Source organism: Momordica charantia (assembly GCF_013281855.1).
Source record: "Momordica charantia cultivar OHB3-1 chromosome 4 unlocalized genomic scaffold, Mcharantia_2.0 BLBB01000004.1, whole genome shotgun sequence".
Taxonomy (NCBI): Eukaryota; Viridiplantae; Streptophyta; class Magnoliopsida; order Cucurbitales; family Cucurbitaceae; genus Momordica; species Momordica charantia.
The window spans coordinates 24,284,213-24,307,450 of record NW_028275162.1 but is presented as its reverse complement, the minus strand read 5'-3'; the positions used below and the strand labels follow the sequence as shown (position 1 = coordinate 24,307,450).

General features: G+C 40.0%; 2 protein-coding genes and 1 pseudogene across 2 annotated transcripts; 1 reads left to right on the top strand and 2 right to left on the bottom strand.

Annotated features, from left to right (window-relative positions):
* Nucleotides 1–12,828: 12,828 nt before the first annotated feature.
* Nucleotides 12,829–15,244, bottom strand: LOC148212054 (uncharacterized; annotated as a pseudogene).
* A 909-nt stretch (nt 15,245–16,153) lies between these two features.
* LOC111006219 (transcription factor VIP1) lies at nt 16,154–18,084 on the top strand. Its single transcript, XM_022278010.2, has 4 exons — nt 16,154–16,965; nt 17,093–17,225; nt 17,466–17,550; nt 17,642–18,084. Exons 1-4 carry the CDS (start codon nt 16,382–16,384, stop codon nt 17,884–17,886), a joined length of 1,047 nt encoding a protein of 348 aa, XP_022133702.2. The 5' UTR covers nt 16,154–16,381; the 3' UTR covers nt 17,887–18,084.
* A 98-nt stretch (nt 18,085–18,182) lies between these two features.
* Nucleotides 18,183–22,806, bottom strand: EMB1075 (Pyridoxal phosphate (PLP)-dependent transferases superfamily protein). The gene is made up of 6 exons (XM_022278008.2): nt 22,646–22,806; nt 22,198–22,567; nt 21,860–22,091; nt 21,575–21,768; nt 21,336–21,472; nt 18,183–18,897 (listed from the first exon to the last, which is right to left on the bottom strand). The coding sequence occupies exons 2-6, from the start codon at nt 22,520–22,522 to the stop codon at nt 18,322–18,324; spliced, it is 1,464 nt and encodes a 487-aa protein (XP_022133700.1). The 5' UTR covers nt 22,523–22,567; nt 22,646–22,806; the 3' UTR covers nt 18,183–18,321.
* Nucleotides 22,807–23,238: the final 432 nt, after the last annotated feature.

The window sequence follows — 23,238 nt, the reverse complement described above, 5'->3', positions numbered from 1 at the left end:
GTGACTTTTATAAATGAATTAACAACTTTTTATATAAACAGTAATAATAATAAAGAGCCTTTCGGTTATATTTGAGAAATATGGAAAGAAAGAAAAAGCATTATAAAAGGGGAAAAATACAAAGCAGTTCCAACCACTAAAATATAAAGTAGTCCGATAGATTAAAACATATATTATTGACAAAAAAAATTGAACATTCGAATCTTTACCTTAAAACTATTAAGGGTTGGACGAGGCAATATATATATATGTTTTTTTTTTGCAAGGATTGATTTTTCTGACTGCATTAGATATTAAGTTCGAATATATTTGAAGGTTAAGATTGGATGCTTCAGTATTTTTTTAAAAAAATTAGTTTCTAGGGGTGATTTAAATTCATTTATTCAAGTTTATGGTTTAATAAATTTAGTGGTAAGGTTGACTAAAAAGGGGGAAAATTCTTTTATTCCATTGTGACGATGTTGATAAGGACTCAGATAAATTGAAAGACAAGTTTTTTTTTCTTTTTTGATTGATTGATCGATTCTATTATTCCAAATTTTGTTTCCAATTCTTGTAATGGAAGGTCATCATGAAAACAGTTAATATCCAGGCAAGGAAAGGAGGAAGAATGATATAAATTATTATACGATATCAGTCTATTTCTAGAAGAGGTTACTGAAGCCTTAACTAGTTGAATTAAAATCAATATAAACATAGTCCATTTAGCGATTAAGTAGTTAAGACGGTTTGCTTCTTTTTTAGAAGTCCAAGATTCAATATTTCATCCCCACATTTGTTGTTTTTAAAAAATAGTTTAATTATATATACTTGACGTGTTAATTGGAGAGATTAGAAAAGACTTCCTTGTTATAAATCTAATACTCATAAGAATATTATACGAGAGACAACCAAATTATAGTAGTCACTTCAAGATAAGATCTCCCCCCAAATTATGTGTCAAGTCTAATATATCAAGAATATCTTTTAGAAAGAAAAAATATATATATGTGAAGCTAACGTGAGAGCATAGCTCAGTAATAACTGATATGTATTCATTCTCTTAAGATTGGAGGTTCGATGCTCCATATCCCCCATTGTTGTACTAAAACAAAGTAATATATATATATATGTAAAGCCAGACTATCAAATTTACAAATATGTAATTTTATAAAAATAATTATAAATATAACATTTAAAGAAGTAATTGCAAAAGTTGCATTTCTTTTTTTATAAAAAATAACTGATTAATCATTGAATTACAACTTGGTAATAGTAATCTACTTATTTTATCATTGCAAGGTAATTCTTGATCTTAAATAATCGATAATTGACCTAACCGTTGACTAAACTAAACAATCACAAAACCACTATTTAACGCATGTTGTTTTTACAGAATTTATGATCAACCTAGATGTCGGTTTAGGTAAACTATAATAATCACTAATTAATGTCCTACATTCTAAATTTTACCAAATATGCAATTATCTTTTAAAAAATCTTACTTACGACGCGGGACTAGATTCTTATCCTACCATATTTATATCGAGATGCTGAATTACACGCCCTCTCACGATTGTCATATTTTAGGAGACCAAAACCAAACACTCAACAAAGTATTTATAAGAAAGCACCAAGAGAGAATATGCTTGATATGTGAAGTAGTTTTCATTGCCCAACTTTCCCCCTCACTAAAATTCCCATTAATTTTAATTTTTTTTTTTTTTTTGCAAAGATGGGCCTAATTTGTCCAACACATTGGATATTTGGGTCCACAAGTTTGGATGATTTCTCCAACTTGTTTGGTTTTTGGGTTTTGTTAATATTTTATAGAATATTTTTATAACATTTCAAAATAAAAAACAAACCAAAAGTATTGGAATTCTGAGGAGGATTACACCAATAAAATTATAGAGAGTGAGTTTAAGAGAGTGGAGATTAACAAGGATAACACATAAAATAATTGAAGAGTGTGCAATCCACAAGACTACCACCAACTATACCATTATCTAATCCATCCAAATCCAACTTTTTTGGCAATTCTTTATTTCATCCATCTTAATGGATTCTTAATTTTAGCTAAATTATGAAACACACACATGTATTAGGAAAGTAATTAATCTCACTTGTAATTTGTCATTTAGATGATTTTTTTTTTACTAATATTATATGGAAAATATCGTGCAAGAAATAGACCGATTTAGCAACCTTTTGCTCAATTTTTTGTGGGGTCAAATGCTTATCGGTCTTATTTCTATATAAAAGATAGAACGTGCATAAATACTTGTTAGAAAGTCTAAGTTCATTTTGGTAGAACATGTGAATCAAAAAGGGTGCAGTGTATTGAAAATAATTAATAAAAAAGATTACATTTATTCTATATCGATTTTAAAATTTTAGAAGTGAAGAGTTCAAATCCTTAAAACATTCGTTTTCATCCCATTTTATATTTTACTGTTCACCTGGTAGGATTCATGAGTGGTTGAAAAATATTTTAAGTGGATTTACAATCTATTAATTGCCCACGTGAATTTAGCTTAATCTAACCATCGGGACATGGGTTCTAATCTCCCAACCCATTTGTTGTATGTACTAAAAAAACAGTATTAATTAAATGGACTATATCTAAATTACTAATTCATTACTATATATATCTTATGTCAAATTAGTGGATAGCACTATTTTTGTAGTATATTTGAAATTTCAAACAAAAAAAATCTAAGAAATGTGATTTGAAAGATTGAAATCCAAGTATTTAGAAATAATTAAAACTAAAGCATGGTGTGCAAAAGTGGAAAAATTTCAGATGAAATTAATGTAACTTTTTTTTTTTTTTTCTATTTTCCATAATAAATGCACACTCCAATTTTCCTTTTGGTTTTTTAGGAATAAGTAAAGGCCCAAATTAAAAGTTGGACCATCCTCTTTGTATAGTCTTGGGTTGGGCTTCTCTTAAACTAAAGGATTCTCTCTCATCAAAATTTTGTGAAACAAGAGTGTCCAAAAAGGAATTTCCAAAATAGTCCTTCTGCCCACTAAACTAAACCAATAAAGATTTAATTTGGGCTAAGTACATATGAGGAATACTACATTTTTTCTTTTATAAAAATTGTCCAAAGGATCATATTACACACTTGATATTTCATCAATGTCTATTTTTCTAAATACTTATAAATCTACCCTTTTAAGATTTAAATGTGTTTTTTTTTCCAAACTGGTATCAATAAATATCATTCTATTACATCCAATGAGAGTTTAACTTAGTGGTAAATTTGCATATGTTTCTGACCAAGAAATTATGAGTTTGAATCCTCGATCCCCACTTGTTTTACCTAAAAAGAATATCATTATATTATATTTATTACTATATTTTCAAATGTATTATTTCATAATGAGAATTGAGGGTCATTTAATTCAAATATTTATAATAATGATTAAATGATAATATTTTAATAAATAACTAAACAAATATAGTAACTAATCAATGTACTTATTCTTGCCTAATTTTCTAGCGGTTCTTCTTTGAATTTTCTGGCGTATATTATTTTTTTAGGGTCTATGGTTTAGAGTTTTATTTAGAATTTGTCTTTGGTGGATCTAGAATTTAGGATTTTATTTATTTATTAAAAATATGTTAATATAAGTAGTTTGGTAACTTTCACCTCCATCATAAACCAACCGGTAAATATTAGAGTTTTTAAACATTTATGTAATTAGGTGCAAGGTCTAATTTGTTGTTATCGTTTACTTTTAATAGGCATACATAACATCATTGTTTAAATAAAGATTCCAAAAAATAGTATTTCTTTTTTAGTTCAACGAAATATATATGTGGAAATTCGAGGATATATATGTTTCAACCAGTTGAACTATGCTTACATTCACGTCATATTATTAAATTGAGGATTGTGGTGAATGTATAGCTTTCTACCATATTTATTCTTTACTTGGCCTTTTTTTTATTATCAATTAATTGATTTTCATCAAAAACTAGATGTTTAAAATGAAGAATAAACCAAGTAAAATCATACCTTCATTATTTTACACTGTATTTTTTTATTTCTTTTCATACCAACACTTCAAGAGTGATTTTAAAGAGAGAGAAAAAAATCTAGACATGAATTTTTAAGAAACAAGCTATCTCTTTTGAAAAAGAAAAAATGTAAAACTTAAAATAAAATGGTTATCCAACAAAATATCAATAATATAAGATATTACTACTCTTAGAAAAAGATCAAACCCAAGTGGGATTAAAATAATATTTGTGTAATAAAATAAATTATGAAACTTAGATCCCTTTAATTTCTATTTGGGGTTGGAAAGAATGATGGTTGGCTTGGAAAATTATGCAAAAGAGAGATGATAGCATTTGGTCCTTTGAATAGTGGACCAAATTGTCAAATAGTTGGTTGGTGAATATCATATTGTATTAGCCAAATGGGTTTGATAGTAACATCCTTCATTATCAACCGTTACATTTTGAGCCTCCATAGCTATAGTATAAGGTGGCAATCCCCTCTTTTAAATGAATATAGAACGGATTACAGCGTATGAGTCATTATTAAAAGTGGTCACTATAATATAATTGTTATTTTTTAAATCTACTGCTAGATATATGTAAGATTAAAAAAACATCTTACGATCTCTCAGTCATGTATTTAATAATCATATCAGTGTTAAAATCGATTGAATAATTTTATTTTTTTTTAAATTGAACTACGAAATGCATCGTATTGTCCATATTTATATAAAGTGGTTCTTGAATCTGTCTACAATACCATCTTTAATGATGATTTTGAGAGCTATTTTACTCTTAAAAATAAATTGGTTTGAAAACCATTTATTTATTTATTAAATTTAAAATCTTAACTAAATTTCAAAAACAGATCATAGATTTATGAACACAACTCTGGTTTCTTTGTAAAAAAGGAAAAAAAAACAAACAAAAAACTATGGTTTCTTGTTTGTACATGGAAAAATGCATTTTGATTTTTCTTTTTTGTATTGAAGTATAAAAGAAGTTTTCTTTTTCTTTTTTTTTTTTCTTTTTAAGTTTGTTAATGGTGAGATGTCAATTTCATTCAATGGTTTGGAGTGTCGGGAGAGATGGATACACCTCAATCAAACTCAACCTAATTTAATCAATAATATTATTACATCCATTTATTATTATTATTATTATTTTATTATCTCACAACTAATCCATAATATTGTATTTTAACACCACCTCTAATTCTATTATACAATTTACATCAAGTTTTATTTGGGTGAATAATATAAATTTCAAATATTTTCATGCTCCATCTCCTTCTAATTTTGACTCCATCAACTCTTAGATCACAAGGTCCAACCTATGTGTGGGGTCGGTCCTCATTCCCCCATTGCTCAGTGCTTCCTGCTGTTTTACTTGTTTCGCTCCCCGTTCGAAAACGAATGTTGGAAACTCTTCGATGACATGTTCCTTTGTTATCGAATTAAAAAAGATAATCACGAGTAGAAAGGATTCTAATCTTTAATGGATTCTTTATATCTTGTCACGAAATCAAACATGCATTTCTATTTTAATTTGTAAGTATATATATATATATATATATATATATATATATAATTTAATACTAAATAATTATGAAGGTAAGATGCGAACCTTTAACTTCTAGAAAACAAATATCTTTAAAAAAAATATATATTTAAATATTATTTTGATCTTTGTATTTTTTTACTTTTGCTCGTTTTGGTCAAAGTACTTTCAATTTTTGTTCATTTTAATCAATGTAGGCTCAAAACATCTATTTTGATTCCTGTACTTTTAAAAAGTTATAAATTTAGTCTTTATTTATAAAATTTTAGCACAAGTTTTATACACAATGGAAAGTTTTTTTAATATCAATTTATTGCTACATGTCAAGAAATTTAGTGAATGAAATGTCGTGTTAAAATTATAATTAATTGAAATAAAATGAGATGAAAGTGAAAATGAAGGGACTAAAACGATAATTCTTTTAAGTATAAAAATGAAAATAAACATTTTGAGAGTACATGAACTAAAATAAATAAGATTTGAAAAATATGAATCAAAATAGATATTTTAAAAATATACCTAAACCAAAATAAATCAAAGTAATTCACTTTGGAACAATATTAGAGTTGCAATCTCTGAATTCTGATTCGGATTTCAGATATATTAAATCACTAATATCTATTTTGACATATTTATTTTTAGAGATATTTTCAAATTTTGTGATCCAAATAATAAAATTTTGTTAAATTTGTATGTTTTCAGTATTTTGAAATTTTAAAACGCAGAATTATATTAAAAAAATAAAAAATAAAAAAGTACTATTTTATGTTATAAATTCATTTCATTTTTGTTTAAATTAAATATGAAAGATATAATATACTATAAACTATATAATATCGTAAAATAATAATTGTAAAAAAATTTATAAAAAAAAAAAGTTAATAAATTAATCAATATTATTTATTATTGAAGGAAATATTTAGTAATTACTATTACTAATTTACAAATACATTACCATATGCCAAAACAAATTTTTAATTTAAAATTAAAATTTAATTTCTAAATCTGCAATTAAACGCACCCTTATTACCATATGCGGAACATCTTTTTAATTTGAAATTTAATTTCTAAATCTGCAATTAAATGCACCTTTATTTTTTGCAAAGGCAAATATATTAAACAAAAAAAACAGAGGATCTCACAATCTGGAATCAAGGCACAAACACCCAAATGGCAACAAGATGACAGATAGTTAATCAAGAAAACAAATCTCAGAGATAAACATAGGATCAGAACTTAAACAAGCAACTTCCCAGCCATGTAGTACAACGATAATAAACCTTAGCTTTCAAAGCACTCAAGATAACAGAAGGCGACCGACCTACCCCATTCGCATGAACTCTAGCATTACGCTCCCCCCAAATAAAAGAAACTGTCGAAGTCCACGCCAATCGCCACACACGACGACGAGCAGACTTCCCAGCACTAATGTGACAAATCCAAGCAAGCTCAGTAGAACACTATGAGACCCTGTGAGAAGAATCAGCTCAAGCAATCATGCCAGACCAGACCTTTGAACTAAAGGGGCACTCAAAGAATAAATGATCCCGGGACTCTAAGCCAGCACAAAACACACACGAAGCGGGAACAAAAGAATCCCAACGAAATAATCGATCCCTCGTACCAAGACGATCACGCACCACCAACCAAGCAATGAAAGAATACTTCAGAAGGTTCTCGTTGAACCAAAGCAAAGAAAACCGAGGAACAAGAGGTCGGGTCGGCCGCAACACCCCTCATGCACTCGACATCGAGAAAAAACCCAACGGTGCGGGAATCCAAATGGGCATATCAACACCCTCAACTAAAACCGGCACAGATGAAACCTCATAGACTAGCTGGCGAAGATCAGCCGACCCTCGATGCCAGCGCACGAACCATCAGGAAATAGAAAATAGGCAACCTTCGCCTGGGATGAGCTTACAACATCACAGATAATCCGATCACCAAATCTCGGATAAATCGGACCCCAAGGAACCAAACATCATGCTACACAAAACAGCATTGCCCATCTCCAATAGCAAACCGAACCAAAGGTCGAAAAACATCCGGAGCAGAAAGAATATCCTGTCAACACCAAGAGAATCGAGGCGAGGCACGAACGGTCCATAAACAATCCCCACGAAGAATATAGGCCTCCACCCAAGCCACCCAAAGAGAACCAGTCAGAGTAGCTTCATTATAACAGTAGAATTCCACGAAGCCAAATGACGCATACCTAACCCACCCTCCCGCAAAGGAATATGTTGATGCGTGGATTTCGGTCCTCCGGTTCACCTCCTCGCACCTACCAAACTTGTTGATCTGGGACTAGTACCTGCAAAATCAGATGAGCTAAACCGGTGCGACTCTAGTCACACGGGCTCCGATGCTTAAGTTAGCAGGAGAATAATGTGAAATGTAGCTAATTTTAGATGCCCTTACCTCTAAGGCTGGATCGCTACTTATAGTCGTCAGGTTGTTCCAGAACATTCCATAGGTAGCTAACCCTAATTTCGTTGGTGGGCCTGGACGAAACCGTGGATCGAAGACGAAGGACCGCTGGAGGGCCGTGGGCCGAGCCCCGGGTCGGGACCGAGCCCATCGCGGCCCAGTGGCTTCCTCCCGATCTTCACCTGTACCTCGACTTTCAGTTTCCATTGCATAACAGTTGCCCCCTACTCTCAATGTGATGCTTTCGATCTCATTGGGAGTATAGCTTTTGCAATGATCTATCTTGTCATATGGGCCCGAGTCGAATGAATTGTCGAATAATTGCGGGGCTCATGGCACCCTTGTCGCAGTGAGTGGTCTTATCTTCACGGGACACAAGAAAGTGAAAGTGTATGTCAATTTTCCTTTTCCTTGCTAGACCCGATGCAGCCTGTCATGCAACTGTCACATCTACAGTAGACCCATGCTTTGAGATCTCGAGGTGTTGGGTGCCGAGCCGAGATGTCACAAGAGTGTTGGGCACCGTGCCAAGTAGTCACAAGGGTCTTGGGTACCGAGCCGAGCACCCTTTGGCCTTCTGGGTAAAGACCTCTGGACCGAGAATTGTGCTATGAGTTGAGGGCTATTTAAACCCCTCCATCCTTATCAATTCTTGTCATCCTCCCAACAAGGTATTCATTTCTCTTCCCTGTTCTTTGTCGTATTTTCTTTTTATATGGCCGGCCTTGATTTCGAGTGGTCTACCTCGGATGATGGGTCATCATCGCATCCTTCGTCAGAGTCCCAGTCTTATCGTCCATTTTGGATGGATAACTCCACTCTTACGGCGAAGGACCTGCGCCGCTTGCGTTCGAAATACCGTATCCCGGATTCGGTTAGCCTTCGTCTTTCGAATCCGGGAGAGAGTATTGACGGTTCTTATCCCGGTGAAGTAGTATTTTATGCTGTGATGTTCCAATTTGGAGTTCGCCTACCATTGCCTCTTTTCCTTCAAAATTTTTTAGCTTTTAATCAAATAGCTCCTTCCCAAATCGTTCCGAACGGGTGGTCTACTTTGATTAGCTGCTTTATTTTGTGGTCGCACCTTGGGGGCGAGCAGCCTTTAACCGCCGCGGATTTTATGTCGCTTTATTATCTCAAACACAGCTCCGAGGATAACTTTCATTTTTATGTTAGTTCTCGGAATCAAATTCTGGTTATGGGTCCCTCCTCAGTGAAGCATTGGAAGAATGAATGGTTCTTTGTTGGTGGTGACTGGCTGGCCCGTGATGAGAGAGAGTTGTATTTTTCTGTCCCGACCGAGTGTAGGGAGTTGGGTAAGTAGCTTCCGAGCTCCGCCGGGACTTTCGCAAACGTCAATTCTGATATTCCTTTTTGTTGGCAGTTTCCCGCAACTGTGAGCTCACCGCCTAGGCAACCACTTTCTATCACACCGTTATCCAGCTACCGGATATCGAGCGTTGGGGCCCAGATTTGGTTACGGAGCAAAACCTAGTGGATTTTGGCTTGGCCCTTCCGCGTAACCCTCCAGGTCCTTGTCGAAATCCTCTCTTCACTTTGCATGAACGTCGCTTTTTACCTTTATCTTTGTTTGTAGACATGTCGAGACGGAGTGCTTCCTTGTATGAAAGAGAGCGTCGCCGGAATACCCGGGGTTTGGGGGCCGGTTCCAGTCGGGCTTCGGATATCGAGGTAACTGATTTGACCGATGAGGGACTCCCTTCACAACACACTCGATCTTCCATGCCTCTAACAGCCCCGAGGCGCTCTGCCCGACTTCATGGGACAACTACCCCGTCCTCCCCTCGAGGTCACTCATGAAGCTCCTCTCAAGTCCCAATCTTCCCTTTCTCTGGCCCATATAATTCTGATGCTGACGGGACAGCTTACCTGGAAAGAGCGTTTAGTCTCTGGCAAGGCCTCGGCGACTCATCAAGTGGGTCAGACTTTGGTCTGTCTAATCCTCAGCACAGCATCAGCACTTGCCTTAGCCCTAACGTCAAATCTTAACCTTGGCAGACTTTCAACCGCCTGGTGGTATTCTCGGGTCGAGTTGCTGACGAAATTAACCACCTCCGCTGCCACTATGCCCCTCGGGAGGAGCTGGAACAGGTCATTTCTTCCTTCAACCAGGCCACCAGCCTTCTGGAGAGTACCCAACGAGAGTTGGAAGCAGAGAAGAGAAAATCTCGAGACGAGCTAGCTAACCTGCAGAGGAGACTTGACGAAGCCAACGCTCGACTTTCTAATTCTGAGTTCTTGGCCAAGGTGCCAGTTTAATATAGCCCATTTGATATCTTCGTATCCGAGAATCAACAAATTCGACTCCGCATTGTTCACAAAATTTCGAATCTTCTTTTTTATCTCCTTCAAGTTTCGATCGATATTTGCGGAGTTGATTATCCCTCTCGAAACCGTTTCTTTCCTCCCCACATCGATAGAAGTAGATAAACGGGAATTAATTCTAACTCCCACATGATAAAAAATAATAAGAGGTCTCGAGGGCCCGGGACATTCGACGAAAAAGGAGGACCCGATGTTATGCCCTTTATCCCTGATGGATGCTGCAGGGTAAACAGGTTAATATAGATCTGCTCTCTCCCTCAATTCTCATTAGGAGGTCGAACCAAGGACCTATGGAAGTCGGGGCTACCAAATGGCAAGGCCATACGCCCGTTTGGCTCCTCGCGGAGTATAGCTCACATCCAAACATCTGATTGGGCCGGGCGAATCGAAGTTCTCTTTCGGTCAACTGTCCAATCGCGTTTGATGATTGTTTATTGTGAATCTGTTTGACATATATGCCTTCACTCGGGGAGGAGCCCCCCATCCAAAAAGCCGAGAAATGAAGAAGTGACGTCCAAGCCCGTGATCGCACCCTAAGAGAGCCGCCGACTCCAACTACCGTCCATGTACGATCCATACTAGATCTGACCAACAGCCGATACACAATAGACCAAGGAGCGAAAGCCACTCAGTTGCTTGCTAAATCGAAGAGAGCAGAAGGCACCTCGCCTAACATTATAGGAGAAGGGGCTGAAACCACTCAAATCTTCTTTGTGAAATTGAAGAAGAAATGGGCGGGCGAAGTAACTTAGCCGTCTACAAAGGGAAAGGCGTCGGTACGGAGACGATTCCAATGACTAGCTCGAGTTCAGTTCAAGCTTTGATTCGTGTTTGCCTAGTTCTTGGGCCCTTCGCAATCGAAGGTGAAAGCGGGAAAAAGACGACGAAACCCTTTTTTCGGTAATGGTTTGAGCGGCAAACTCGGATTCGGCAAGAATCTCATTTTTTGGTTTTTCCGATTCTTATTCCTCAGTTTAAGCTAGTGATGGGGAAAGGCAGCCGGACGGACTACTATAGTGAGTCTAGTGACTACTAGAGTCGGTCGAGTTGAGTTAAAAGGTATGGTATAGGGTAGCTTAGTGTGTAAGCACAACAATGAACCGCGGCGAACCCTCAGAAAAGAGATTTGAACAGCAGTCTCGGTAAGGAAGAGAAGAAAAAGGTGTTGTCATCGAGATCGACCTCTTTCCAAGAATGCGGCTAAGTCGTCTCACTTGAGAATTCCGGAGTCGGGCTTCGTGTACCGTCAGTACAAGATCGAAAAGAATGCATAGCATTCCAAGTGAGATGCCCAAGATAAAAGGACCGAATTGGTACGGAAGTTTTAACATGGGAAAACCACAGAAAACACAACTATTCAAGAAAACTCAGGAGTATGTTGACTTGCAAAACTCTGCCATGGAGTGCGGTGTTTCCTGGTCTCTCCGTCAGGTTTCTACTCAACACCCTGACATTGACTTTTCCTTCCTCCCGGAGCGTTTTAGGGCCGAGCGTGACGCTCCTGACGACATGGATGACGACGACGACGAGTAATAGGGTAGCTTGAGCGAGTAGTTCTTACGGTTGACTTTTATGTGCTTTGTCACTATGTTGCTTGTATTCTTTTCTTTGGAATCATCAATTAACCCTCTTACCAGTCACTTACTGGCTTACGGCTCTAACCCTGATGGAGTTTTGTTGCTTTCTTTTCGTAGGTTTTTAACTCGTTGGTCATAGCCAATAGTTTTACACCCGCTGTTGTTTTTGTATTTTTACTCCATCTCATGTTTTAACCGTGCTAGGCCAATTGACCCGCTTCTGGTTTGGCCGTGTTGAGATTGTTTAATTGTTCTTTCCAAACGTGTCGATTAAAGTAGATTCATGCTTCGTCGCACATGACCGACGTCGAGTGATGGTCGGACCCGAGCAGTGGTCGGTCCACGAGCCGTGTTTAGTCGAAAATAAGACCTATTAACAAACATAGGCTATCTCGTAGAACCGCCGACTAATGTAGATCTGCGCCCGTTCGCACTTGGTCGACGCCAACAGTGGTCGGACCCGAGCAGTGGTCGGTCCCGAGCCCTGCTCGGCCTGCCCTGTATAGCTGGTTTTACCGTCACCATGTAGGATTGGATTTACCAAGCATAGGCTATCTCGTAGAACCGCCGACTAATGTAGATCTGCGCCCGTTCGCACTTGGTCGACGCCAACAGTGGTCGGACCCGAGCAGTGGTCGGTCCCGAGCCCTGCTCGGCCTTCCCTGTATAGCTGGTTTTACCGTCACTGTGTAGGATTGGATTTACCAAGCTTACGTCCTTGAGTAGCCGTAGTCAGTACCTGTTGCCTCCTACTCTCAATTGTATTGTTGATATCTTTTGAGAGTACGCTTGTAGACGAGGCAAAGTACTTTATAAAAAGGTCTCTTGGTATCTCGTTTTGGATTTAAGAAATACAGTTGACAGAGAATAAATGGGCACTTTATTGAACAAAAGGAATTATAATTAGAAATCTTGTTAAAAGTAGAAAACAACCATATTTGAAGGAAGAAATAAAAGGTCAACAGCCCCCCTTAGTAGAAGTTCTGTCGTTGTCCCTCATTGAGGTATAATAGCATTCCCGTGACACTCGTTGTTCTCCTTTAATTTCTCCTACCCCACCCGGTGTTGGGAACTTCATGGATTGGTGATATGTGGATGGTATCGCTCTGAGCATATGCATCGTCGGTCTTCCCAGTATTGCGTTGTAGGAGGATGTGTAGTTAACGACCAAAAAGTCCACCATCTTGGTGACACTCTTCGGCCCACTTCCGAATGTTACTGGCAACTCTATCCTCCCTTCGGGGATGATCCGTTCTCCCCCAAATCCTACCAGTGGTGCTGGACTACTCTTGAGCACCTTTTCTCCTAGATCCATAGCTTTATAGGCTGTCTAGGAGATGATATCCGCCGAGCTGCCCCCATCCACCAAGACTCGATGTACTTTAACATTTGCTATCTTCAACGTGATAACAAGTGCATCGTTATGAGGGTGAAGGAGGTGAGTTGCTTCGTCCTCCGAAAATTCAATTGTCACCGGCCGGTTTGTAGTATACGCGTGGTAGACCTCATTTTGCTCGCGACTCGTCCTAGCTTCACGCACATCTGCTTTCCTTTCTCTCCCGGATTCTCTTTCTATGGGGGCCCCCCATTATAGTTCGAATCTCTCTTGCGGGAGACTTGTCGCTTTCGCCGTTCTGGGTCGCTTTAGGTTCCTCTACATACTCCTTGAGGTAGCCCCTTCGGATTAGTCCTTCCACCTCTTCCTTGAGATCAAAACAATCCTGAGTTGCATGGCCGTGATCCCTGTGGAAAAGACAATACCTGCCTTTGCTGCGCTTAGCTGACGGGGCCTTCATCCTTTCCGGCCATTTAAGCAACTTTTGGTCTTTAATCTCCATCAGCACTTGCTCGATTGGAACGGTGGTCGCGGTATACTTTTCAAATTTTCGGGGTGGATCTTTCTGGCTACTCCGATCCCTCTTCTCCCATCTCGACCCCTGCGGTTTATCTCCCGACCTCTCCCTCTTTGGGTCGGTTCGCTTTCCGTCAGGTTCCCTTTTTGAGTAAAAGAACTCACCAGCGCTCATGTACCTCTGAGCTCGGCTCAGCGCTTCCAAGAAGGTGTTCGGTGTTCTCTTTCCGAACGAGAATGACAAATGTTCATCCCTGACGCCGGACATGAAGGCCAGCAGAGATACAGCGTCTGTAAGGTCTTCTACCTGCAGCTTCTCCTCGTTGAACCGGGCTACATAGTCGCGTAGACTCTCTGTCGTCCTCTGCTTAATGGTTAAGAGATAAGCCACGGGTCGGCTCCGACACCGCCCCCTACAAACTGGGTCACGAATGCTCTAGCCAAGCTCTTGAAACTCGAGATCGACCCTCGTTTTAATAGTCAGAACCATATTCTGGCCGACCCGTTGAGAGTAGTCGAGAATACCCGGCACCTGACCGCTTCCGACACCCCGTAGATATCCATCCATTCCCGATAAGCATCTAGATGGTCCACTGGGTCAGTCGTCCCGTCGAATCGCTTCACCGTAGGTAGCTTGAATTTTGGAAGGACCTTTTCTCTTATGATTTCCTCCGTGAATGGTGAGTCGGCTTGATCCAGTAGTTCTTCGAGGTCGAATCCCTTCTCCTTGTGGCTATGTCGCTTCTCCGAGGACTCTGGCTGATCTGCCGGTTTGCCTTTGTCGAGACTTATCGGTTCAGAGTTTCTGTCATCATGGTCGCTATTGCCCCCATTTGGTGCCGGTGATTTATGTTGCTTTTTCGTCTTTCGAGGGTCGAAAATTCGAGTTCGTCGCCTGGTATTTCCACCTATCTGCAACTTGCTCCCTGCACTGTTCGTTGACTCCTCGGTATCGCTTTCCGCTGGGCCCTTCCCCTTTTTCGGGTCTCTGACAAGGGGCACTTCGTCGGACTCCTGTTGCTCGAATTGTCGAAGGACTTGGGTCATGCGTTGAAGCATGCCCTCTACCTTATCTTCCAAGACCGCGAACTGCTTCTGGAATGGCTCAGGGGTCGTTAATGCCTGCACCTCGGGCAACCCCTCCTGACGCTCTTGGTTTGGCTGGTTGGTCCCATCCTCGGGTCCTCCAACCTGGGGGTCGCCCAAGTTCAGCCTCCTCTTGGCAGAGCAGTTATCATCAGAGCGTCGTGGACTCCTTTCTGGTGTCATGTTGCTCAACTGGATGCTTTAAGTCGTTCCCACAGACGGCGCCAATTGTTGATGCGTGGATTTCGGTCCTCCGGTTCACCTCCTCGCACCTACCAAACTTGTTGATCCGGGACTAGTACCTGCAAAACCAGATGAGCTAAACCGGTGCGACTCTAGTCACACGGGCTCCGATGCTTAAATTAGCAGGAGAATAATGTGAAATGTAGCTAATTTTAGATATTCTTACCTCTAAGGCTGGATCGCTACTTATAGTCGTCAGGTTGTTCCAGAACATTCCATAGGTAGCTAACCCTAATTTCGTTGGTGGGCCTGGGCGAAACCGTGGATCGAAGAAGAAGGACCGTTGGAGGGCCGTGGGCCGAGCCCCGGGTCGGGACCGAACCCCGGGTCGGGACCGAGCCCCGGGTCGGGACCGAGCCCCGGGTCGGGACCGAGCCCCGGGTCGGGACCGAGCCCATCGCGACCCAGTGGCTTCCTCCCGATCTTCACCTGTACCTCGACTTTCGGTTTCCATTGCATAACAGAATACACACCTCAGACCAAGCCACCTTAGCCCCTGATCACCCACTCTCGCGACCTTTCCATAGGAAAGAACGTAGAATCCGCTCAACATTATGAACAACCCGAGCTGGAAGGATAAACACACTGGCCCAATCGACCTGAAAGCTATGTAGAACCGATCGAATAAACTGCAAATGACTAGCGAAAGAAAGCACCCAAACTCCGAATACGAGAAATAATCCGCTCAAGCAAAGGCTGACAATCATGATAGGAAAGTCGACGCGAAAGGAACGCATAATCTCACCCTTATTGTTTCATAATAATGGTTTCCTGAAAATTATACTAATTTAATTGATAACACAACACACATTACTCATTTATATCATCAATAATTTTAAAACTATGAGGTAAAGTACTTGTATATTAAAAAAAAAAATCTTTTCTCGGATTTAAGGGGTCAAAATCTCAAGATCCTTCAATGACAGTGGGGGTCTGAATTTGGTCTCTACCTTTTTGAGTGATTGTTGAAAACTTCTTTAACCTTTCTTTTTTTTTAATTAATATTAAGATTTTATTAATTAATTTATTTTGGTCTTTTTACAACTGAAATAACTTCCTCCAATTAACAAGACATGGGACAAGTAAAGTAATCCAAATAAGTAGACAACACAAATGATATGAAATGAAAGGAGAATCATGCCCAGATCTTTCTCTTAATAGTATTTTTGGCCCTTACATTTCAGTTAATTACAATTTCACCCCACAAAATCCACTCTATATAAATAACGCCTTCATCTTCTCCATTTCTCAAACTTGGACAACTTCTTCCTCTCTTAAGCTTATGTGATGGACTTGAACTTCACCGCCCGGAAACCGCCGCAGACGGCGGCAAGGATGGACATAGAGCAGATGCCGGAGGCTCCACAGCGCGGCTACCACCACCGCCGTTCCCACTCCGATACCTCCTTCCGCTTCGCCAATTTCGACGATCTTCTCTTCGACCCTCCCGACCTCGATTTATCGTCTTCCCTCCGTTCTCCCTCGCCGTCGCCGTCGCCGTCGCCGGTGGGGGCATGCGTAGCGGTGGATTCTTTTAGCTCCAAGTCCCCTGAAGACGCCTCGGCCTCGAAGCCTAGAGCCGGAAACTCCGGCTCTTTCTACGGTGGTCACTGCCGGAGCTTGTCCATGGATTCCGACTTTTTCGAGGGTTTGGGGATCGCCGGAGATGGCAGCGACGGTGAGGTCCTCGGCGGGAGGGTGGGGGTAGGGGAGAAGAAGATGGGGCGCCATAGACATAGCAATTCCATGGATGGCTCTTTCACCTCCTCGTTTGAAGCCGAATCCACCGTCGTAATTGATAACTCGAAGAAGGCCTTGGCGCCAGATAAACTCGCTGAACTTGCTTTAATGGACCCCAAACGAGCTAAGAGGTAGTTGATTCCTTCATCTTCTGCTTCGTTTTCCCATTGATTTTGTTATTTTCCTCGTCTGATTTTCAAATTCAAGTTGAACTCTGATCAAGTACTGATAATGGGTTGTGATTATCTTCCAATTTAGGATTCTGGCGAATAGACAATCTGCTGCGCGATCCAAGGAGAGGAAAATACGTTACACTAATGAACTAGAGAAGAAGGTGCAGACACTTCAGTCAGAAGCAACTTCCCTTTCTGCGCAGCTCACAGTGCTTCAGGTACACCTTCTATTCTAAGGAAGATGAACACAACACAGCAAGAATCTTTTCAAAAGTCTTGTGGGTGGGCTGTAGCTATCAAGTGGACTTGTAATGCTGATGGAAGAACTCGTGACTTTGACTTTCCAAAAGCTGCTTTTCTTTGCCTTTTAGACCTGTTGTGTTGTGCAGACAAAGTTAGAAAAAGATGGGAATTGGTTTTAAGTAATTCAATCAACTCATAATCTAGTATTTGTGCAGAGAGATACCACTGGATTGAGTGCTGAGAATAGGGAACTCAAACTGAGGCTGCAGGCCATGGAGCAGCAAGCCCAGCTCAGGGATGGTAAGTGCTTTTGTGCTTCTTCAATCATCTTCAACAATGGTTTCATCTTTACACTTCAATTTTTACAATGTTTGGTGGCTTTGGGTTGCAGCTCTGAATGACACCCTGAGGGAGGAAGTGCAGCGGCTGAAGATAGCTGCTGCCCAGCTGCCTGCTGCTAATGGCAGCAACTCATTCAACACCGGAGGAGGGCTGCCCCCTCAATTCCCTACTGCTCTCCATCCATCCTTGCTTCAGTTTGGCGACTCTCCGAATCATCGACACCAACAGCTGCTTCACATGCCTCAGCCTGATGCTCAAGGAGTGTCTTCGCTGTCCCAGCTTCCTGGAGGTTAACCACCCGGTCCAGTGACATCTTTAGATAATCCATTGATATTATATTTGGGAAGCTAAGGAATTGTAACCCGTGTCTTCTACATTTGGATTTGTATCAGTATACTTGTAAAGAAAAAGAAATACATGTACAGAAAAGCTGCATGAGGATTGTATTGTACTACCACTCACACCCAATAATAGGGCTCACTTCTTTCTGAACATGCGGCAAAAAGTTCATCCCTGACTTTACCTCCTGTCATAAACAGTTGCTCATCATTTAAAGATCAAGATCAGAACATATGATCTCATTTCATAAATACTCGAAACACACTGAAATAACTTTAGCCATTCATCAATAGTCGAACCACAGTCGCCTATGACAATCAAAATTCAAGTGAATCTAGAGTTTCACTACAAAAATAAGCAACACAACAGAATACAACTTCCACAAAAGAATTATGAACTCTTGTTGTGATAGTTACAACGACAGTTCTCACTTCCTATCTCGCTTGCCACACAAGGAGGTTGAGCACCATCGTACTTATACCATTGTGTGCGTTTTACAACAAGTTCAATTAGGAAATCATCCAACCTATCTTTGTTAACATTGGGCATCACCACAACATGGCAAATATTTCCTTCACAAGCTAGCTGCCACTTCCAAATAAACTCATGGTTATCGGGTCGTTCAAACACGACTGTGCTGCTGAGTTCATTCAGCATGACACTAATTCCGGCCTCTTGAAGCCGGCCTTTCAGGTAGTGTGCATTTCTGAGACACTTCTGGACATCCTTTTGGAACCCTGCATAGCCTTTTCTGTTGAGGGTGTACCAAAGGAAGATAGGAGCATGGCCATTCCGGCTTCCCATGATTGTGGCATCTCTTGAGGCTAGATATTCAACATTCCTGGCGAGGGCATTTATATGCTCCAACCTTGTAATCTGAACACCACAGGGCATTGGACATCCAATGAACTTGTGGCCGGAAACACTAACACTTCCGATGGGCTTCTTAAACGTGACCGTTGGTGCCTGCTCAAAAACCACACTAGTGAGCCGGGATGGATTACTGAAATTTAGACTGAAAATTACCGGCAAAAATTTGCTGTTCTGTATTTGCTTTTGTTTCAAGTGAGACAGAATGGTGAAGAGGAATATAAAATCAAAAGGTCAATCCAGGTATCTTTTAAAGCTTAACATGTATAGAAATAATTCTGTCGTTCACTAATCAAATGTTGCATGCCAACTTTTCATTACATTGTTTACTTGATTCATGATCGAGTTCATAATTCAAAATTAACACATTACTTAGAAAACAAATAGTACAAAAAGTTGATGCATAACTGGATGAATAGTCCAATATATTAATATATATAGGAAGAAAATATTCAATCCATTAATCAACGGTTTCCCCGTTGGATTTTATAGGCTTTCTTTTAGCCTATCCCAGCACAGCTAGTACGGAAGAATCGGCTGGCACCCAGGAATTAATTGTAGGATAGGACTATAGGAGAGTAGCAGTTGGATAAGTGACCACTTGCTGGTAGAAAAAAACATGCAGTGTCTAGGAGCAGTGGCTCGGCAGGAGAAAGCAGTGATAGAGCTAAGCATAGATTGTACGGTTTATCTTCAATCTAAATACATTGAGAGGCCCGATACTGTATATGCTAGGAAATATCCTATAGTTACTACCGACAGACTTGCTAACACAATACGCACCCACCGTATATTTTAATGGCTTTACAATCTCTGTCAGTTTACACAAAAAGCCAGCTCCACCGTTACTCACATCCCTACATTACATACTACTCACTCCTTTCTCACCCTCTTCTTCAAGCACATAAAGTGAACGGGAGGCCAAAAGTTCCTATTAATACCGCCACCCAAACTTTCACCTTACCCTCCCCTCAAGGTGGAAGGTCAGAAATTGATAGATAGATTTAAGTCCTTTTTTTTTGTTACAAGATAGTTAGATTAAGTCAAACACCTCCACTGTGGCCTCTTTTGGTTGTTACTTGCACAGGAAGAACACTGGTTAGACTTTCAATGGCAAACACAGTTATTACCATCCTACTTCGGTTGGTTAAGGAGAAAACGTATTGGTATACCATTTTTGGGCATGGTGAAAGAGTCCATAGAATGCTACGCCTTGATATCAAGCCAAATAGCAAAGCATATGCGAGGATCAGTGACTATTGTAGATTTAAGAGATAGGAAAGGAGTATAAACTACCACACTACCACAACACCAAGGGAACTCCATGAGTAGATTAGTGGATTAACTGGATGAGGACTCTCCTTGATATCAATCACTTTTCTAAGATAGCAAAAATAAGAGAAGCAAGATTCAAGAAGGTTGGGTGGGAAGTAGTATGCCAAATACACCATGTTCTACCAGAGCAAGGCCCAATCATACTCAAAAGAAGAATTTGATCTTGTTTTGGACATAACATTAGCTATATGCTTAACACGTAGAAATCAAATGTTGTTTTTGAGGAGCTAGACAGGAGGGAAAGAGGCACCTAGCTTAAAGTAGTTTGTCTCGCCTTTCCAAAGCGGGAACAATTGAGAACAAAGTGGCAAATAGGTGTAACGCATGAGAATCTGTTGAATAGTTCAGGCCAGATCTTAAAGAAGGATAAAAGATGTTGTTTGATGAGCGGCGAGCCTAATACTATCATTGGTCAAATAAAGGTTGACCAAGCCAATGATGCTTAGCTGGTCTTTTTGGATGATCAACCACACTGGAACAGAGATATCGACAAACTACCACAATGGCAGAGAGGAATCTTGGACAATGGTTGAAAGTCAACCTAGCAATATTGGGTGGGAACTCATCAAATTGTTTCGGCCAAATCTTAAAGGAAGCAAAGAGGTGTTTTTTAATGAGCTTAACACTATAGTTGGTGAAGTAAAGGTTGCCAGTGATACTTAGCTAGTCTTTCTGGATGATCTACCACACACTGAGACATCGTGGGACTCCCACAAGGGCAGCAGTGAGGAATCTTGGATAATGGTAAAGTCCAATCCAGCAATGTACGAGCGTAGAAGGCAACGTTGCTTCTAGAGCTCTACTGTCAAATGTGTGATACAAGATTCGAGGAAGAAGCTCCAGCTAACTCTGTGCTTGTAGCCACGACAAAACAGGGGGCAAGTGTTCTTTTAAATAATAGGGTGTAAAGGTAAGATAAAAATGATTGGAGAGAAGGACTCGATAAGCAACCAAGAATTAAGGTGAGATATGAAAGTAGCAGCTGCACAAGCAATTATCCTCGCTGAGATAGTTAGAGGATTTCTATGTAGCCAAGTTCCTTCAAGTCAATACACAGCCTACATGGATTTCTATGTTGTGGATGTAATTAAGCTTGAGCATACCGCCAACTGCCACATATATGTATGCCTTTTAAGCAAAAACAGCGAAGCTAGAAACATGCATTATGAAAATCGTAAGTAGGCAAGTCAATGACTTACACGTTTGACAAAAGGCATCATAAGTCCAAACAATGCCCCGTCACAATGAATGTAGAACCGATCATTTGAGAACCCACATTCGTTGAGAGTTTGTATCACAAGATCAAGATCATCGACAGCTCCTTTCACCGTGGTTCCTGTAACAACAATTCACTCAATTCCCGCCAATAAAACGAATATATTCCCCTTATTAGTAGCAAACAGGCAGAAATAGGGAGGGAGGGAGAGAGAGAAATTACCAATATTGACATTGATTATAGCTGGTTTATCTTTGTTAGCGAGCAACTTGACTTTAAGATCAGCACAATCGATCTCGCCAGAAACCAGAGTGTGAACATTCTCACAGTCCATTCTATACATTCTTGCGGCTTTGAAAACGGAATAATGGGATTCCCGAGAAGCATATAGAATCCCATCTGGAAAAACTTCTCTCCTACAAGAACCGATACCAACAGTTTCACAAACTGCTGAAAAGCATGCATAAACAACATACGAAGAAAAAGTTAAACTCAATAAAAACTAACCCGATGAGAATCCCATGAAGATTTCCTTCCGTGCCGCAATTTGTGATGTATCCCCAATACTCATTTTTCTCAATCTCCCAAAGGCGAGCAAACCAATCCAAGACCCCAACTTCAAACTTCCTCGAGTGCACACCGTAATTGCTTTCAATGAACGGATCCCCGAGATTGTTAATCGAGAAATGCTGCAACTGCGCCAGAGCACCGTAATCGAAGTCCAAATTATAAGGGTAACCTAAAACACGAAGAAGGGAAATACAAATCCAAATCAGAACAATGAAAATTCGACGAGTAAGATCTCGCAAACGGAAAAACAAGACGAGTTTCAAAAAATGAAAAACCTAAATGATATCTAGTCCTCTCTATGAGATTCATTCGATATCGAGCCAAGATGCTAGCCATGTAGGCTTCCTTGTCGCCGGTGAAATCTTCATCGTCAAAGGGCTCAGTGATGGCGTAGCAGGTGGTGTGGACATTTCTACCAAGCACAATCTCCCTCTTCCCGTTCTCATCGGCTTCCGCTGCGTGTTCTCCATTGAGATCCCCGTCTTTGCTCCCCGCCAAGGGTGGCAGAGGCTCGACAAACACAGGATGCTCATCAAAATTCCCCATATACCTCCCAGCCTCATAGTCGATCTCTTCCATTTCCCTCACGATGGCCTCCATTATCACTGTCTTCCTCTAACAAAATTCTGAGTGTGCCTTCCTGATCTTAAAACCGAATAAAAAATTACACTCCAAACAAATTACTGAAAATGTAAATCAATGAGAGAGATCAAGAAACAAAACCTGAGTGTCTTCGTGCTCGAGAGAGAGAAATTTGTTAGAATCGTGTGGCGAAAGAGAACTAGCGAGTGAAATCAGAAGTTCCCACCAGCGATGGCTTTATAGGGGCCGTAATCTTGGAGGCTGGCCAATTTGATTTCTTCTTCTTCCCCACCCCACGATTTCGCTCCATTTTTTTTTTCTCTTTTCTTTTTTCCCTGAGAGTTATAATTATAAATATCAATCTTTAAAATATCTTAAATTAATTAGTTGAAGAGTGAGTAATTCAAACATTTTTACCCGCTCAGGCACAAAATTGGGGTCACGATCACTACCATTCCTTTAAACGACTCTTCGTCAGGTTGACATCATTGTTCAAAAAACTTCTATGATTCAATCATTGTGTTGAGATTCGACAGCATGATTTAGATATCCTTCTTTATCATGACAGGCAACTGTGAAGACAATTATTTCAATCCCTCCATTAATTGAGGATTGTCTCCCGACATCATTGAATGTGGATAATTATTTTCGTTCACATATATGACGATAGTACGTGATCAGCACTCTTCTAATATTATCTTTAGTGATCTTATTTCTTTTCAATACAGTGTTGT

Coding starts and splice junctions, on each gene's coding strand:
- LOC111006219 (XM_022278010.2), top strand. CDS start 16,382: ATGGACTTGAACTTCACCGCCCGGAAACCGCCGCAGACGGCGGCAAGG. Junction 17,226..17,465: donor CGCAGCTCACAGTGCTTCAG/GTACACCTTCTA, acceptor GTATTTGTGCAG/AGAGATACCACTGGATTGAG. Junction 17,551..17,641: donor GCAAGCCCAGCTCAGGGATG/GTAAGTGCTTTT, acceptor TTTGGGTTGCAG/CTCTGAATGACACCCTGAGG.
- EMB1075 (XM_022278008.2), bottom strand. CDS start 22,522: ATGGAGGCCATCGTGAGGGAAATGGAAGAGATCGACTATGAGGCTGGG. Junction 21,769..21,859: donor CTTCATGGGATTCTCATCGG/GTTAGTTTTTAT, acceptor CGGTTCTTGTAG/GAGAGAAGTTTTTCCAGATG. Junction 21,473..21,574: donor TATAATCAATGTCAATATTG/GTAATTTCTCTC, acceptor TTGTTGTTACAG/GAACCACGGTGAAAGGAGCT.